We start from the raw sequence: 17,935 nt of genomic DNA on the forward strand, positions 1-17,935 counted from the left end.
GGGCTGAGGGTTGAAGTCGCCTCCTGAGCCATCACACAGCGCCACCTGCCGGCCCGCACCTTCCCCATGGGCCAGGCTGAGGGTTTTACAGCGCGGCCCCCGCCTCTGCGCCCGCACGCACCTGTGGCCACAGGGTTGGCGGGCAGCCCTCACCTGCGGCGGTGCTGCAGTGTGGATGGCTCGCTCAGGGTCAGGGATGGAGACCACCCGTTGATGCTGCTTCCAGGGCAGCGGGCCACGGGGCTGCTTGACAGTCTGTGGTCATTCCCATCCTGGGGCTGTCCCGGTCTCAGGACCCACCTAGGGAACATGAGGCCGGCCAGCCAGCCCAGGTCTCCCCCAAACTGCCTGTCGGGAGCAGGAGGCCCTCTAGTGGGGCTGGGAGGGAGGCTGGGGGCTGGGCAAGTCTCTAGTACTGGCCCCAGGACCAGAGAGGGTGGAGGAGAGATGAATGGAGCCACCAGCACGTGTCCCGGGGCAGGATGTCGGCCCCAGCCTGGCAGTGAGGTGGCCATTTGGAATAAGGTTCAGTGTGTGTGTATGGGGTGTTTGTACGTATATGCCCATGCATACGTGTGCCATCTCCTTTAAAAAGGGATGGGGGCTCCAGGCTTCTCTCCTTGGCACCCCTATGCTCCCTAAGCTACCTGTACGGAGAACATTCGCAGCCCCCAAGCCTGCTCCGGCCCCTTTGAGGGTTTCCATCTTCTCAGCCCACCTCCCGCTGGCGTTCCATGCAGGCTGCCAGGCCTTCGCCGGGCAGACCCCCCGCCCACGCACAGAGGGTCCCGGCGGAGCAGGACCCGCATCCACCCGCCTTTTCCCTCCGCGCACAGCGGAAGCCTCCAGACCCACTCCAACAGGCCTGCACACGTCCATCTTTCCAGGAGATGGATGGAAACCTAACTTTTTTTTTTTTTAAACCATGCTGCACAGTTGACAATGCTGTTTGACACAGCATGTTTGACAGTGTAACCTGTTCTCTGAACACCCATGAAAAATCAGCCATTAAAATCATCACAAAGCTAATTTTAGATTTTTATTAAAAATCACAATTGAAAACAAAAAGTCCAGTGACCAAAGACTGCTCTTCTGAAATGGATGGAGAATATGATGCTCAGATTAACTGGTAAGTGTGCTCCTTGGGAGGCTGGGGTTGCGGGGGGTGGTGCCTGAAAATCTGGCGGTCCCCCCAGGACGTGAAAATCCAGGTCGGGTGGCAGTCACTGGGCTGGCGTACGTGTGACACCACCACCCAACGGAATGGCAAGGCTGGTGCCAGTGAGCACAGGAGAGGACACGCTCGAAAAAAACATTTGTCATTTATTATCATCATTATCATCATTTTTATTGTAATTATTTTAACTATGGAATGGATTATGTTTCTCTCACGGAAACCTTTGGTCCCACTGAGGGGACAAGTGACTGTGGTATCAGCAGACAACTGGTGTTGCCAGGGCAGTGTGACGGGATGGTGGTGTCCTTTAGTTGTCGCTAAACAAGGATGGGAAGGTTGGAGGCACGTGGAGGGAACCCAGACCCAGGCAAAGACAGGGTGAGAGCCAGGAAGAGCGCGGCGTGCGGGGGAGCCCAGCCTGACGCCCGGCAAGAAGCCCTAACCCTCCAAACTTTGCTCGTTTACGTCATAAGCTGTTCTTCCGTGAAGTCGCCTTTCCTTGTGTGCCCTCCGCTGTGACCCCAGGGGAAAGGAGACTTACTCCTGACACAGGGCACATGTTTCTTACTAGACAGGATGCGCACGCGGCCGCAGGGAATTCTGCACACAGGCGCTCCCTCCGCCGGGAGTGGGGAGGAGGCGGAGGGCAGCGTGGAGGAGGCGGAGGGCAGCGTGGAGGAGGCGGAGGGCAGCGTGGAGGAGGCGCTGGCCGCCTCCCGGGCTGAGCTTCTCCTGTCCACTCACATCCTAGGGCGGGGCGGGGCGAGGGCTGCTGGACGGTGCAGGAAATCCCACCAGAAAGAAGGAAAGCGCTCTGCACGCGCCCCCTCGTTGCTGTAAGCGGGTGGCCTTTGTGACAGACACGCTCTGGGGACACAGCGGGAGCTCGGCGGCATGCAGGGACGGCTTCCCTCCCAGGTGTCCTCGCCACGTTCTCCAGGCCCTCCTCTGAGGACTCTAAAGCTACGCCCAGCCTGACCACAGACGTTACGTTGCTCATCTTTTTAATTCCAGGAACACCAAGCGTGCGTGGCCACTGGTTTGAGCATCTGCTCAGCACACGGGGACCCTCTCTTTAACACGAGGTGGCACCATTCTACAAAGCACGGGCGGTTTCTAAACATTCCTTAACACAAGCTCTGCGAGTGGGCTCCCGTCCGGCGGAGCCGGGTGCTGAGTACCGCCTGGCCCCCCTGTTAGGGGTGGGGCTCCTCTCCCAGCCAGGGGCAGGACGCTACGATGTCTTGGGCGCCGCTGAAGACGAGACGGTCTGAGTCTGTGTGCCTCAGCTGACCTAAGAATGCGGGCTCATTAGCTCCAACCTCAAAGGCCACAGCAAATCTGGTACCAGTGGGCTGATGACTTGTAGAAGATCAAACATTAGCCAGGAGCAAGGGCCGAGGGGGCTGGAGAAGTTTCCTGGGTCCCCTATCCTTCCCTGGGTCTCACATCCTCAGCCCAAAGTCACACTCAGCGAGGCCTGCGTGAAGCAAGGCCACGATCTGCGGCTTTACGATTAATTCACACTTAGGAAACCCATCTGCAGATGGCCCTGGCTACCAGGTTGCCCCCCCTACGAATACAGGAAAAGGCAGGAAATTCCGGCCCGGCCGCCGTCCCCAGGGGAGAGGGAACGTGGACCACGCCCGGCGGGGACAGCCCGCAGCACCCGGGGCCTGCCCTGCGTCAGGCCTGACATGGCCACAGCCTCTGCCCGACTGCGTCTCTGCAAAGAACTTTATTAATGCGTCTGCAGCCAAGCACTGTCCGCAGGAGCCCGCAGGAGAGGGGCTCTGGGGCGACAAGCGAGCCAGTTCATGCCAGCAGGCCCCGTCCTCACGCAGCCCGGAGCCCTCTGCCTCAGAACTCACAGGGCAGAAGCCGTCCCCAGAGTTCTTTCCCCCTTAACTGGCCACCGGCTTGGGCCCTGTACAGATTCAGCTTGATTTTTTTTGTTAAAGCCTCCAAGTACTTCTATGGGGAAAGCTTTCCGGTGGCAGGACTCGGTCCTGGGACCTGAGGGAGCCTCGTTCCGGTGGCCGCCACACCCCTTCTCCGCTTCCTTCCTCCCCCAGGGCAGGTGTCACGGGCCAGCGGCTGCCCCCCGCCGCGGAGAACGCAGAGCTGGGCGGGGGGGGGGGGCCGTTCAGCACCCCAGGTGGTGGTGATGCTGCGCGATTCAAACGCAGCCCAGGAGCCAGGGGGCTGCAGACAGAAAGGAGTTTGGATACACATCCTGGAAATTAACCTGCCATGAAAACCCCGCAGTCAAGAAACACGAACCCACGGGCCCTCTGATTCTGGGCTCCGTCTGTCCCCCCATGGCTCCTCCGGGACGGGTTTGCCTGGCGGAGGGCGGGTTCCGTCCGGGACAGGCTTTGGGGAACGACAGTCAGCACGGCTCTCCCGACGGGCGGAGGGGGATGGAGACTCAAAATCAAGGCGCTTGGCACAGTCTTCCCGCGCGGGCGCATCTGCTCCACGGCAGCCACCGGCGGGTGGGCCCGCCGTCATCAGTTAACCACGTCGTAGTAGTAATTGCGCAGGCGCAGTTCCACCGCCACGAACGCTGGCCGGCTCTCCACGCTGCAAGGGAGTGGGGGCGGCATCGTTAGCGCGCTGCGGGGAGAGCGCCCCCTGCCGGCGCCCCCGCGGCCCCGCGGCTCTCAGAGCGTCCCCGCCGCAGCCCCGGGCGACCAGAAGCCTGCGGGGAACGCGGCGTCAGGCACACCCCAGACCCCCGGAGCCCAGGCTGCGCTCAGCGAGGTCTCCGGGTGACTCGCGTCCACCTTACAGATGGGGAGTCTTGTTTATCCCCGTCTGTCCCTTCAAGATGATACTTTGTAGCACAGGGAAGCGTATACAGGATCTGGTGGTAGCTCACAGTGGAAAAAATGTGACAATGAGTATATGTATGTTCACGTGTAACTGAAAAACTGTGCTCTACACTGGAGTTTGACACAACACTGTAAAGTGACTATAACTCAATTGAAAAAGGTAAAAAAAATGAAATTTTTTTGTGTGCGCGTATATGTATATACATATTTATTGAAGTCAATTTGCAATGCTGTGTCAGTTTCACACTCAAGGTCAGGATCTTTTAATCCCACGTTCACAGACTCTTTATGATCTAGCAAAACAGAGTGTGCCTGAAAACGTGCTGCAGACATATATGGAACATCTGACCCATAACCTTGTTAAAAGAAAAATTTAGACACGATTTAGAGGTTCCCTCCTCACACCCCAGTCGGACGGCTCTGACTTTTCTGAAGACGTGCTGCTGTTATAAACCTTAACGTGCCAAGGCCTTGCTTCTGTTGGCCGGTGAGGTGATGATGTACATAAACCACAGGTAAAAGTTTTTAACAATTTGCAGCGTCTAAACAAAACTCTTTTGGGCCTGTCTGCTTTCGCTAACACTGGCACACTGGAAGGGTAAGTTGGGAGCAAGTATTTCTCAAAACTCTGAGACTCTATCTTAGCTTGGAAATTAATTTTATTTTGCAAGACTTGGGGCCACATGGCAAGTAGGTAAAACTGCCCACTAAGTGAAACAGACGTTGAGGTTCGGTTGCAGGAAGTGTCCACACGCAACCTTTCCGACCTGCAACGGCTGCAATCTCACGTGGCTCAGTCCAGCTACGAAGGAAGAGCCAGGGATCAAGAATCGCTTGCCACTATGAGGGCAGAGTGATGGCTGCAGAACCAAAACGGGTAGTTCCGTCAAATGGCATCAAAATAAATGGTTGGACCGAGAGCTTTCAAGAGCAAGCGAAAAGCATGATAAAACTGTTTGCAAAAATCCTGTGGTCCTGTCTGGAGACCAAAGATTCCTCTGGCTCACTGCAGGAAGACGTGTCTCTGGCCACCAAATTTTGTGACAGGAGGGGAAGCGATGACCAAGCCTGGGATGCAGGATCATGTGCGGAAACCTGTGTCCACACAGCGAGGAAGCCTCCCCCGTTACTAAACTTCTACAGCCAAACGGCGCAGCCTTATCATATTTGCAGGGCAGGGCGCTCTGCTCCAGCCACGGGGATGCCAAGGCACAGCGTCCCTTTGAGTCTGGCCACGAGGGCTTCGTCCACCCAGGAGCCTAGCACCACGCAGACAAGCTAGTGGAGGTAAACAAGAATACGGACCGGCTCTCGGCAATGACACCTGGTCAGTTTTCCAGGGAACCTCTCCTTTCCACCACGGGTGAGGCTGCCTCTAGGAAGCCAGGCTGAGGCCGAGCTCCTGCAGAGGAGAGTGGCCAAGCGTCCTGCCTGTGTGCCAGCTTGCCACCCACCCCTTGCCCGCCCACTTCTGTCCACCTGGATCTGGGGTGCTTTTTCCTGCCCAGTGGCCCCCTTCCTCGTGTCTCATTTCTGGCACTCAAGCGCCTCATCCTGCAGCTCTCAGCTGGAATGCCCCTTCCCTTAGGCTGATACGGACGCCCCAACGGGAAGATGCACACCCACCGGAATCCTTTACTCTCGTTCACAGCACCCATCAGAATACGTAATCATGTGTTTATACGAGGGTTAATTTGTTTCCCGTCTGCCTAGCAACGCCCAGCCCCCAGCCCAGCCCAGAACTGTAACCTCCATGAGGAGTGTCAGCTAGTGCTTATTCGCGGGGCTCAGTAGGTGCCGGGCCGTCAACAGAGTGTGTCGGTGACAAATCTAAAACTGCGTATGTATATGTTTGTCAAAATACCCGTCCACCCATCCGTCCATCATGAATTGATCAATCTGTCTGCCTAATCCGTCCATCATCAGTCTAGCCATTTATTCATCTACACATCCATGTGACGATTCTTCACTTTGGCAAAAGGTGGCTGACTGTTTACAATGGAGGAAACCATGAAAAAAAATGCTTTAAAACGATTGGCTGGAAACTATACGGGGATCTTTTGTATTTACTTCTTTGAATCCACCAGGTTCTGGAAGCTCCATGTGCTTCTGTGCCCCAAGCAGCCATTTCCTTTCCTTCTGCAGAGAAACAGCCACCACCCAGGAGGTCCTCACGCACACGTGCCACTCCCTCCCGGGCCCGGGGTCCTCCTGGGCTCCGAGCTGCCCGTGGACTCGACACCATCTGAGAACACCTCACAGATGCACTGGTTCTTGAGGTTCTCGGTCCCTGCATGCCTGCCTGCCCCTCCTCTGGACTGCGGGCTCCCACAGGGGTGGGACCTGTGCCTTCCGTGAGGTTTGCCGACCACACGCCCGCTGGGGACAGCAGCCTGGCCTGCACGCAGCTGGCTCGGGTGGTGAGTGTGGCCCCAGTGAATGCCCGCGGCTCTCAGACGATGAGGCGCACAGAGGCCAAGGACCTGGCGCCGGGGCAGAGCAGGGACACTGTGCCTTGGGCTTGCCAATCTCTAAACAGCCACCTCAATCGCTGCCAGCTCTCAGAGAATCCTGAACGTCCCCAGCTTTTCTCCGTTAGGCAGAGGCCCTGTGTTTTCAGGATCAGGATCCCCACCTTCTCGCAATCTGCAAGGGCTTTTCCCGCAAGCATGTCTGATCACCCAGACCGGATGTGAACTGACCCTGGGACACGCTTATGAGTGACGCCCCCGCCCCCAGCGTGGGTTCCTGTTTTTCTTGGGGGTGGGGTGGGGGACTGTTTCCTTCCTGGCTTTGGCAACGCCACCCCCACCGCCGGCACTGCCGGGAGCGCCTTGTTCCCCTTTGCAAAGTGAGAGGGCTGGGAATGATGTCGGTCCCTCGGGGTTCTGCCACCCACGCTGAGAGTCCCGATGAAGTCCCCCCAGGACACGCGGCGTCAGGAGTGAGAAGGCTGGTACGTGGAGACGCCTGCTGCCCGGGGCGGCTGGCGCCTTCCCAACAGCCCCAGGCAAAGACCCAGGTTGCCAGACAAGCTCCTGCTACTTCTGAGTCCCCCCAGGAAACAGTGTTTTTTTCAGTCAACTGTGTTTCATCAAATGACAAACTTTCTGAACACCTCCCCCGACCCCTAACGTCTACCTTTTCAGGTCACTACTAGAAAAACTTCAGCCTCCAGAAATACAGCGTGTTGGAAAAGAAATCAGAGTGTGAAAAAGAGCCATCATTTCGAATTCTAGGCGTGAACATCATCAGTTTCTACTCGACTGATACTTCAAGTTTGTAGCGAATTCCTAGGTACAGCTGCACCGAGCTCACGGGAAAGCACCCCTGGCGGTAGAGGTGGTGGGGAAGGCGTCCCTCCCTGCACGCCTGGCTCTGGCTGTAACTTAAATCTCCAGGTGGGAAAATACATTGGGAAATAACGTTCTCTTGAGGCTATGACCCCGGTGTACACCGAGAACTGTTTTCTCTTCACATCCTCCCTTGTGGACAGTCCTGGCAGTGACAGTCCCCGAGGACACAGACCAGTGAGCAGCACCTGCTCCTGATTCCCTAAGGCCAAGAAGGCACTGAGGCACCCAGGGAGTCCAGCAGGCTCACGGCGCCTCCCACGCCCGGCGGGAGGCGTGCCCTGGCGACATCGCCCCGCCTGCCTCGGGCCACCGGACACACCCCTTAACACCCCGTTCCCACCGGAAACTTCCTCTTCTGCACCCCGCCACCCCCTCCCGCTCCTCACTGGTAAACGGTAAAAACAACATGTCAGCATTAACATTAAATGCAAAAACACTAACTTGATGTCCCTGAGAGCTTCATCTTATTTTCAGGCTTTTTCATCTGTTGCAGAATGAAGTAAAAGTTCACCTTTCCCCAAGGAAGGGAAACCTTGCAAAGGAAACCGCAGGCAGGACCAGACAACACTTCCACGCAGTGCTCACAGGCTCGCATGCCCCCGGCCGTGCCCTCCCCGGGGCTTCCAGGACGGGGAGGTCGATTAGACAGAGTGAGGCGGGAAGCCCCATAAACAGACCCGCAGGGCCCCCAGGCAGGGCCGCTACTCTCCTGCCAGCGCCATCCGCCTCCCTGGCCCAGAGGCTCTATCTCGCTTTCTGCCTCTGAAAGGGCTTACTTACCCCTAAAATTCTATTGGTTCCCCGAGCTCACTCCTGATTGGCTATTTCCCTTACTCCTGATTGGTCCATTTCCCTAACTTCTGATTGGTCCATTGTAGTACTTCATTTGCATGGAACTCACTCCTGATTGGTTATTTCTCTCCCTCCTGATTGGTCTATTTCTACAAAGCTTGTTCCTAGTTAGTCAACTTCTGTTATACCTCATTTGCATATGATGTTGCAAAGTGTAAACTGGCAGCCTATAAAGGCCTGTGTAAACCTACAGATGGGGCCCAGAGCTTGGAGTGTTAACTTCTCTGTCCCTACTGGCATAAAAATCCTGAGTTCTCCAACTCTCTGAGTGCTGCTCGGTCTCTCGCGTGGATCCAAGTTGTTGTCACAACTGAGCTGTAACACATTTTTCTTCAACAAGCGGGTGGGGGAGAGATGCCATGAGCTTGCCTCCCACCCTGGGGGGGTCTCTCTTGCTCCTAGTGTCTCCTCACAGACCACCGGGTCTCCAAATCCCGGTGGGCCAAATGGTACCTACTAAAAGCCAGGAAGAGCCTGCCCCGTTCCCAGTGGCTTTATAGGTCCTTCGGAATTGTGTGTCGAGGAAAAGCTTAACGGCCTGTCCTCGTTTCTGGGATTCCTGGAACGTCTTGCAGGTGCTTCCCGCCCCTGCCCCTCAGAGGCACCAAGAGGTGGGGCAGCAGGGACTGGACTCAGCACTGGCACACGGTGGCCCGACTGCAAGGTTTGTAACATCATCTTGGGGTAATTTATCTGTTTCCTGTATCTCTCCCCCCACCGTGATTTGTAGCCCAGAACTTCCATGTCAGTTTCACTCCCTGCCTGTCAGTGGTTCTCTGATTCCCATTCGGGCGTGGGAAGGTGACATCAAGACTGCATGTGATGGACACCTAAGACCCATCAGCTGGATTTCGCCCTTGCTGACACCCTGACATCCCTTTGGCAACCTGGGCTAGAGAAGCTCCCCCAGAGCCTAGACGGGCACCTTGGGTACCGAAAGGCCCCTTCCCTGAACCATGTCTGCAGGGAAAATCTCTGCCCTCTCCCTTTGGGGCTGGTGCCAGGGTCACTTCTAGATAATAATGAGATTCTTCACTTCCACTCCTGGCTGTGGTGGCGGAAGACGCTCTCTGGGACGTAGAGAAACCCCAGGTGGCATCTGCAGGCACTTGGAACATCCCTCATCCTTAAGATGCTCCTGCAGCCTGAGCTGCAGTATCTGAGAACAAACCTCCCGGTTACATGAGCTGCATCACTTCCAAGCTGCACATTTCAGTGCCAGAGGGACAGAGACCATGGCTTAGGGTTTCCCCATGATGCATTTCCAGGTTGCCACACCTAGGTAAGGTCAAAGGCCATGTTCCTGATTCTCAGGTTCAGCGCATTTCCCTGGCCAGCTGAGCTGCCCTGAATGTCACCTGCCCACAACATCACATGTGCTCCACCAGGCAGGCCACGTGAGGGCCCTCAGGGCAGACTCTGAGGGCCACTGTGCCAAGATGTGAGCCACTTCTCAGGACGTGGTACCTTAGCCAATCCACCTGTGAGCTGGCCCACATCTGTGGTCATGCCTCACTAAGGAAGGTGATCGGGAATCAGAAATTAGCCAAGTATGGCACCCCCCTAAGTACCTCCACCACCATCCTCTCTCACCAGAAATGGCACACACCCTCAGACCAGATGCTAAAGAATATTTTTTTCACTTTGACCGCCCCTTTTACTCCTGGGCCAACATTACTGACATTTAAATTCCAGTGCCCTGAATTAGAGTAATTGTCTACACTCTTTATACTGAAGAACACGAGCACCTGGTCCAGGAAGCAAGACCCCTCCCCCATTGCTTGTTTAGAGGGAGCCCACCCTGATTCATAAAAAGACAGCATTTATGCTTTTGAGTGCCTGGCGATGCCACCTGCCTGCAGCGTGCTGGGCTGAGTGGCAGGGAGGGCTGGGTACTCACTCGTAGGTCCAGCACAGGGTCATCAGCTCGTACATCTCTCTCGGACACCCTGGAGGGCACCCCATCCTCTCTCCTTTCTCCAGCATGGCAGAAACTTCGCTGCCTTTCATTCCCTGAAACATGCAAAACACACCGGAGCTTTTAAAACACAGCATTCAGCGAAACACAACAGACACAACCCAGCCCCGAAAAGAAACAAGAGTGCACGCTGTGCGACGTCCATGACATCAAGTGCAAAACAGAAGCACCTAATCTGTGATGCTGGAAGTCAGATGGGGCTGCCTTCGGGGTAAGGCTTGTGCATGGAGCGGGTGTAGGGGGCTTCTGGGGTTCTGTTCTGTTTCTTCATCTGGGGGCCAGTTCCATGGGCACGTCCCATTTGTCAAAATTCCTCAGTCTGTGTTCTAGGATTTGTGCACTTTTCAGTATGTATATTTTAATTTAAAAAAATCCAAAAAATGGTAACGGAGCTGCCAATTTGATAATGGGAGTAGTCATTATTTCTATTTCAATCCTATTAAATGTTGATTTGGGCATATATTTATGCGTATTTAAATGTGTAAGACATAATAGAAAAAAAAAACACGCACTGTCCAGGTAGCTTCAAATATTTCTTTCAGTTTTAGAAGAAACTGAGATCATACTAACTGCCCACTCTCAAAAGATAAAGACTCAGAATGGGGGCCCAGATCTGATGACCGTCAGGGTCCGGTGAAGATAATCTGGTGCTTATCTGTTCTGATGGCCACGTAATCAGGAAGTGAAGCAGAGGTCGCTCACCCGATACGGCTTCTGCCCGTAGGAGAAGGCTTCCCACATCAGCACGCCGAAGCTCCACACGTCGCTCTTGCTGGAGAACTTGTAGTAGTTGATGCACTCGGGGGCGTACCACTTCACGGGCCACTTGCCGTGCGTCTGCGCCTGAAACACACGGGAGACGCTCCGTTAAGAAGAACATTATGGTCACCGTGTTGGTTCACAGCAGCCGAAGGTGGAAGTCACCCATGTGACCGTGGACAGACGTGTGGATACATGAGCTGGGTATACTGATGCAGTGGACCACCATCCCGCCTTACGAAGGGAGGGAATTCTGACACATGCGAAGACGTGGATGAGTCATGCAGTTACCTGTTACTAGACTCAGTGAAATGAGCCAGTCAGGTCACTGAGGGACAAACACCGTGTAACTCCACTCATCTGAGGCCCCTGGAGGAGTCCGATTCACAGAGACAGAAAGCAGAACACGGGGAGAGAGGGACGGGTGGGGCGTCATTCAATGCGTACAGAGTTTCAGTTTGGAAGATGAAAAGAGCTCTGCAGATGGGCTGCGAACAAAGTGCATGTACTTCACATCGCTGAACTCTACCCTTAAAATGGGTGAGGTGGTCAAATTTAGGTTGTGTGTATTTTACCACAATTAAAAAAAAATGAAATCATGACTCGCAAAATGCCTGTGTATGTATGTTTAATTTGAGACTCAAAAATGCGATTTCATTTTAAAATCTTAAGTTTTTAAGATTTAAATACGTATTTTTGAGATTCAGACTGAATTTTTTGTAGCTTTTAGCCTCTTTCCCTTACCTCTCGCAGCTCCTTGGAGTTTGGCATGTTGAGCTTGAATATGGCTTCATGGTTATGCTCCACGAAATACTGGACTGCTCACAGGCATATTTCACTATTACTGTATATTAATAGCTATTAACTATACTTAATTATATTAATTATAATATAATTATATATTAATACTAATTATTTTGGGATAGACTGCTAGTTGTCATTTAAAACAAAGTCTTAAACTTTCTAATTAAAAAAATAGTGAATGGCCACAAAGAGATGAAAATCTTGCCCAGCAAAACCCTTCCTTCGGGGCCGGGGGCTCAGCCTGGCATGAGTTACTCCTGCTCCCTTGGGTGGATTCACTTCACTTCTCCACTATCTTCTGTTTTCTTCTTTATTGGTTTCCAGAGATCAACTGGCTTACTTTGCAATGGTGTGTCGTTTAATATCAGTGGCAGTGGGAAAAGCTGGCCCCCTGTTCTCTGTCATTCTTCCCCGCTCCCCTGAATAGGGTGGTCCTGGCTCTGCAACAGAAGCCCGGCAGCCTCCCCTGCCTGCCTCCTGAATAACTCGCTCTCAGGGCCCAGCCGCCAGGATGCGAGGAAGCCCAGGGCACACGGGGAGGCCGCGTGCAGACGCGTCATCGTTTGTGAGCACAGCCCAGTGGAGGTCCCCGACCACGGGCCGTGTCAGGCCAGTCACGAGCTGTGTGAGTGTGCAGAGTGGGAGTAACCCCCGCGCCCCCTCGGGACCACTCCCCACGGGGACGCTGCGTGGAGCAGGGGGCGCGCCCCCACCAGGCCCTGCCCGAGCGGCAGGGGTGCGAGGGAACCCACGCCCGGCGTCGCCCTAAGGCACTAAGTTTTGGGGTGACTTGTTCTCTCACTTCTCCATCTCCTGTTTGGGTCTATGTTTTACATGGTCTATGTTTTCTTCTCTCTCATTGCTGTGATGAAGTGCAAGACCCAAAGCACCTCCAACCTTAAAATCTCCTTTTTTTTTCACTGCTGTGTATGTCTGGATGTCATTCTAGGTGAGCTGTTCCCTTTGGTCCATTTCCCAGCAGTCCCTGGATGGGGCTCACTGGATGCTTTTCTAGTGAAGGCTCATGTCTGAAGTGGCTTTGCTCGGGGGCCAGCTCCTCTATGAAGAATGCAGGGAGGAGCTCTGCTCCTGTCGGTCGTCCTTCGTGCTGACTCTTAGCTGGACGAGATCTGCTATCTGTTGCCACCTGCCACTCCCCCGGCTGGCCTCTTGGAGAATCATTGCAGCGGGGGGCAGTGTGGTCACTTAACCATGCTTCCCCAGCCACTCAGGGCAACCCCACAGTGCCCCGTCCCGCCATTCTCTGGTTAGACCCTCAGGCTCTGTCCTCTGTTTCTGGACCACCAGACACTCCCAGGGAAGAGCTGGGAATCTGTCCTTGGCACCCTCTTCCACTGCCTGGGCTCAACCCCACAGCATTTTCCAATTGACCAACTTAGACTCTACATACGCCCTGTGTTTGAGTTCATATGAGGATGGGGCTTTTGTATTTTTCCCCCTTGTTTTAGTTCTGATTAGTTCATTTGAGGGTTCAGAGAGGGGCTTCGAAAAACCCTGCGAGAGTCAACCTGTTCAACCTATATATTCCAAAGTAATTCAATACAATAATTCTATTCTTATTTTTTTAAACAAATTGTCATTAATACCCTGATTCCCTGTTGTTCTAAGGAATAGTTCGGAAGACATTATTCCGAGTAAGTCGCAAGTTGTGATATATTACAGTGTTCCCATTTTTTAAAACAATAGAATCAAAGCTTATGAACATTTCTTACATAGTTATATTTACACAAGGAAATTGCCTCTTGAAACCCTACTGTAATAAAATAAAGAAGACACACATTCGCATTTCAGATTTTTGCTACCCGCTGCTCTGAACGTCAGCTGAGCTGCCCCTACCTTGTAGTAGTTTTCATCAGCACGAAGTGCTTTGGAAAGTCCAAAGTCACTGATCTTGGCGTAATGCTGAGTAACCAGCAATACATTCCTTGCAGCCAGATCTCTGTGCACAAAATTGCACTCCTCCAAATACTTCATCCCCATGGACACCTGATGCACCAGCTCGATGATGTTCTTGTCCTTGACGTGCCTGGAAGTCACAGAGGTGTCGTCGGTAAAAGTGAACGGTAGTTCATTTCAGAACAACCAACCACGCCCCTTGCGCAGACGGAATGTGAATCCACTCATTTCCTTTTCTTCTTAAGCAAGAGTCACAAATGGTGAGAAACAACCACATTAACCTGCAGGTGTTCAAGTGCGAACACCATTCTCCTGGTGTTTAACTGGTAGGATTTTCAAGGTGTGCTTTGAATTGCATGGAAAGCCGTGTAAGGGGGTGGTCAGACCTGTCTCACGGAGACCCAGGCGTCAGTGGGAATCCCAGTTCCAACACTGAACAGGTAACAAAACCAACCCTGAGTTTAGTAGGAACATAATGTAGCAAATGGGATGGAGTAATTAGTGGCTGTTAATATAACTTACTCCACGTGAGTCCCTCCCTCCCCACCGTGGCTGCAGGTGAGCCCAGCATGGCTACTCCATCGACGGCTGTCCTCAATAAAGACCAACAGATATTTTCAGAAGTGATTACTGAAAATATCACTGGTTTCCCTTGTAAAATCTTTATTTAAATATTTATTTTACTCTAATTCAGAAAAGATACCTGCACCCCAATGTTCACAGCAGCACTATTTGCAATAGCTAAAACATGGAAACAACCTAAATGTCTACTGACAGATGACAGAATAAAGAAGCTGTGGTATATTTATACAGCGGAATACTACTCAGCCATAACAAAGAATAAAACAATGCCATTTGCAGCAACATGAATTGGACCTGGAGATTGTCATTCTAAGTGAGGTAAGCCAGAAAGGGAAAGAAAAATAAAGTGATATCACTTATGTGTGGAATCTAAAAAAAAAGTCACAAATGAACTTATTTACAGAACAGAAACAGATTCACATAGAAAACAAACATGGTTACTGGGGGAAAGGAGGTGGGAAGGGATAAACTGGGAGTTCAGGAGTTGCAGATACTAACTACTATATATAAAATAATAAACAACAGGTTTCTACTGTATAGCACAGGGAACTATATTCAATATCTTGTACTAACCTATAATGAAAAAGAATCTGAAAAGGAATATATGTATATATATATGTATGACTGAAATGTTATACTGTACACTAGAAATTGACACAGCATTGTCAACTGACTATATGTGAATTAAAAATAATAAATCAATACATAAACAAACAAACAGGTAAATAAATATTTCTTTCACAAGAGCACGCTCGTTCTGCCTGGTACGGGGAGACTGCTTGCCAAGATAGTCTAAGAATGACTCTCTCCACAGGCCCATACAGAGTGAGCAAAGGAAAAGGTAAAAAATTTGCACAACTACGAGCACTTGATCCTAAGACTGCACCTCTCTTGCCTCCCCATGCAAGACCCCTGAGTGTGGACCAACACCAAGTAGGCGTGGGAGGAGAGACGGCTTCTTGTAGAAATCAGGCTATTGTGTGTGTTGGGCAGGTGGACTCTGCCCCTCAGAGCATAAGCAGTGGGGGCGCCTAAAGGTACCTGTTCTGCTGTAAATATTTGTTGAGTGGACCGAGCTCCGCCATCTCCATGACCAGCATCCAGGACTCGGCCTCGCATATCCCGATCATGCGCACGATGTACGGGTTGTCGAGCTGCTGCATGACGTTTGCCTCTGCTAATAATTCATCTTTAAGGGCAGGGTCATTGGCCTCGTTTTTCAAGATTTTCACAGCCACTGTTTTCACGACTCTGCAAAAGAAGTCATAACACATAAGAAATTTTTCAAAGTGGCTCACTCGTACATAATTATTTTCCATGAAGCATAACTCCTATGCTAGAAATGGTACCTGTCATGGAACAGAAAGTCATCTTGAGAAGCCATGTTGTAAACGACTAGCTTTCCAATCATGTTCTCTCATTTTATAGACAAAGAAAGTAACATCTAATTAGTTAAACATAATGGGAAAGCACTGAAGATTGCCCCAAGCAATTGGAAAGCCTACGTATTATGGAATATTCAAATAACTTTCAAATAAACTTTGCAACTTATGACATTCATGAATTCCAATAACACCTTGAGATTTACCATCTCAAGAGTATTTCTAATGTATGTAAATACAACATTCCTTTAATATATCTTACAATGAATTTCTAGATGCAGAATTAAAAAGCATACACTATTACAGTTCATAATTTACAAAACACTTAAAAAAATAAAGTTTGTTCATTTTAAGCAAGCTTTAACAAGTTTGCAAAAAACAAATTATTTCTGTTTTCTAGTAAAAACATCATCCAGGTCATGTTTGAGCTCTTGAAACCATTCTGATATAGCAGGGCTTAAATAAAGGAATGGAACTCAACTAGGCATGATTTGAAAAACTGCATCTCTCTGGGATACAGTTCTCAGAAATGCTGGAAGTATTCCTCTTCTGTTGAACTCCGAAACGGGAGAATAAAAACAGAACTATCCAATGAAATAGGTAAAACAACAGAACAACAGAGTAAGTCGGACATAACATTCAGAAAAGCACATACAGCTTCAGCTTAGGACTCAAAGAGTATTTATATGCTTTGTGTCACTGGACAGAAGCTGTAGCTGCTACACAGATGGAGGTTTAGAACATCATCAGCATCCTGGGTCCACCCCCTCCCCGTTCATTCTGCTCCTGAGACCAAGGAAACAGCCTCCTCTGTGACCTCTGGACAGTTTACTGTTTTACCTTTCACACTGCAGTCTACCATCCACCTGGATGTGGTTTTGTGTATGGTGTGAGGTAGGGGTCTAAGTTAACAAGCAGACACCTCTTGATTCTCCCCAATGTTTAAGGAAGAAAGAACACCCACAGACTCTTCCAGAAAAGAAAAGAGAAAGGGAACTCCCCAACTCACTTTATGAAGCCAGCATTAGCCTGATGCCAGGAACAGGCAGAGAAATTACAAGAAACTAATGTACTGACAACCCCTCATGAACATAGATGTAAACATTCTAAGAGAAATGTTAGTAAATTAAATGCAGTGATTTATGAAAAAGATAGAATGACACATAATTCACAGACAAGGTGGGTTTATTCCAGGAATGCAAGGCAGGTTTAACATCTGAAAAGTCCATCAGTGTAATTCGCCACATAAACACAACAAAAGAGAAAAAAAACCTGTGGTCATATCAGTAGAGGAAATAAAAGTCCACAGAAAATATAAGACCATTTATGATTAAAAACAAATCTCTCAGAAAAGTAGAAACAGAAGGAAACTTTCATAATCTGAAAAGAGCAGCTATAAACCTGATGGTGAAATATTAAACGTTTTCCCTCTGAAATAAGGAATGAGGCTCCTGCCACTTAAATGTAACGTCAAACCACAGTTCCTAGTTAATGCAATAAGACAAGGAGGACATATAAAAAGAATAAGGATTGGACAGGATGAATATAATCAAACTGGCATCATTTACAGAGAATTTTTGGGTCAAAGAATACATAGATAAACTACTGGAAATGATAAGTGGAAAATAATAGGGGGCTTCAGCAAGACTGCTGGGCTTCAGGCCGACAGGCAAAACCAGTCCTAGAAGAAATAGCAAATAGCAAATATCAATCTAAAAATTATACCATATATGTTGACATCAAAAGGACTAACTCCCGGTGAATGAATCCAACAGGGAAGTTGTGCGAGACCTCTACGCAGAAAACTAAATAACCGTGCCGAGAGAAACCCGAGAGGAGTTAAAGACGACCCCAGGAAATGGAAGGGTGGGTCGTGTTTATTAATTGGAAAACTCAGTGTTGCAAAGACATCATGTTGCCCCAAAATGACCTACACGGCCTCTCCTCTCCCCAAACCTCTAGCTGAAATAATGCATCCATGGTCACGCCTGCTAATTTATGTATTTAATTAAGCAAAGAATTTCAGCATCGCAAACCAGTTGAGAAAATTTATGCCTTGATACAGGGTAATTTATATTCATTTTTCAAAATAAGTGTAAGATTATATATGTGTATATACATATATATTTAAAAACAAGCATAGCTGTCATATGCACACACACACATACATTACACACACACACATCACACACACACACATTACACACACACATATATTACACACACACATATACATTACACACATACATTACACACACATATACATTACACACACATATACATTACACACA

At 50.5% G+C, this 17,935-nt stretch overlaps 1 protein-coding gene across 2 annotated transcripts in view; it reads right to left on the bottom strand.

The window, feature by feature from the left end:
• Positions 1–1,303: 1,303 nt before the first annotated feature.
• The window catches only part of SYK (spleen associated tyrosine kinase), a 90,352-nt gene continuing 73,720 nt past the window's right edge, over positions 1,304–17,935 (bottom strand). For both annotated transcript variants that reach the window (XM_072952422.1, XM_072952423.1), the window contains 5 exons: positions 15,304–15,513; positions 13,621–13,810; positions 10,903–11,043; positions 10,123–10,235; positions 1,304–3,763 (listed from right to left, as the gene is read on the bottom strand). In XM_072952422.1, the coding sequence (XP_072808523.1) occupies positions 3,691–3,763; positions 10,123–10,235; positions 10,903–11,043; positions 13,621–13,810; positions 15,304–15,513 (727 nt within the window). In that variant the 3' untranslated portion in view covers positions 1,304–3,690. The remainder of the gene's footprint in view (positions 3,764–10,122; positions 10,236–10,902; positions 11,044–13,620; positions 13,811–15,303; positions 15,514–17,935) is intronic.

This window comes from Vicugna pacos, chromosome 31, assembly GCF_048564905.1.
Source record: "Vicugna pacos chromosome 31, VicPac4, whole genome shotgun sequence".
Lineage (NCBI taxonomy): Eukaryota > Metazoa > Chordata > Mammalia > Artiodactyla > Camelidae > Vicugna > Vicugna pacos.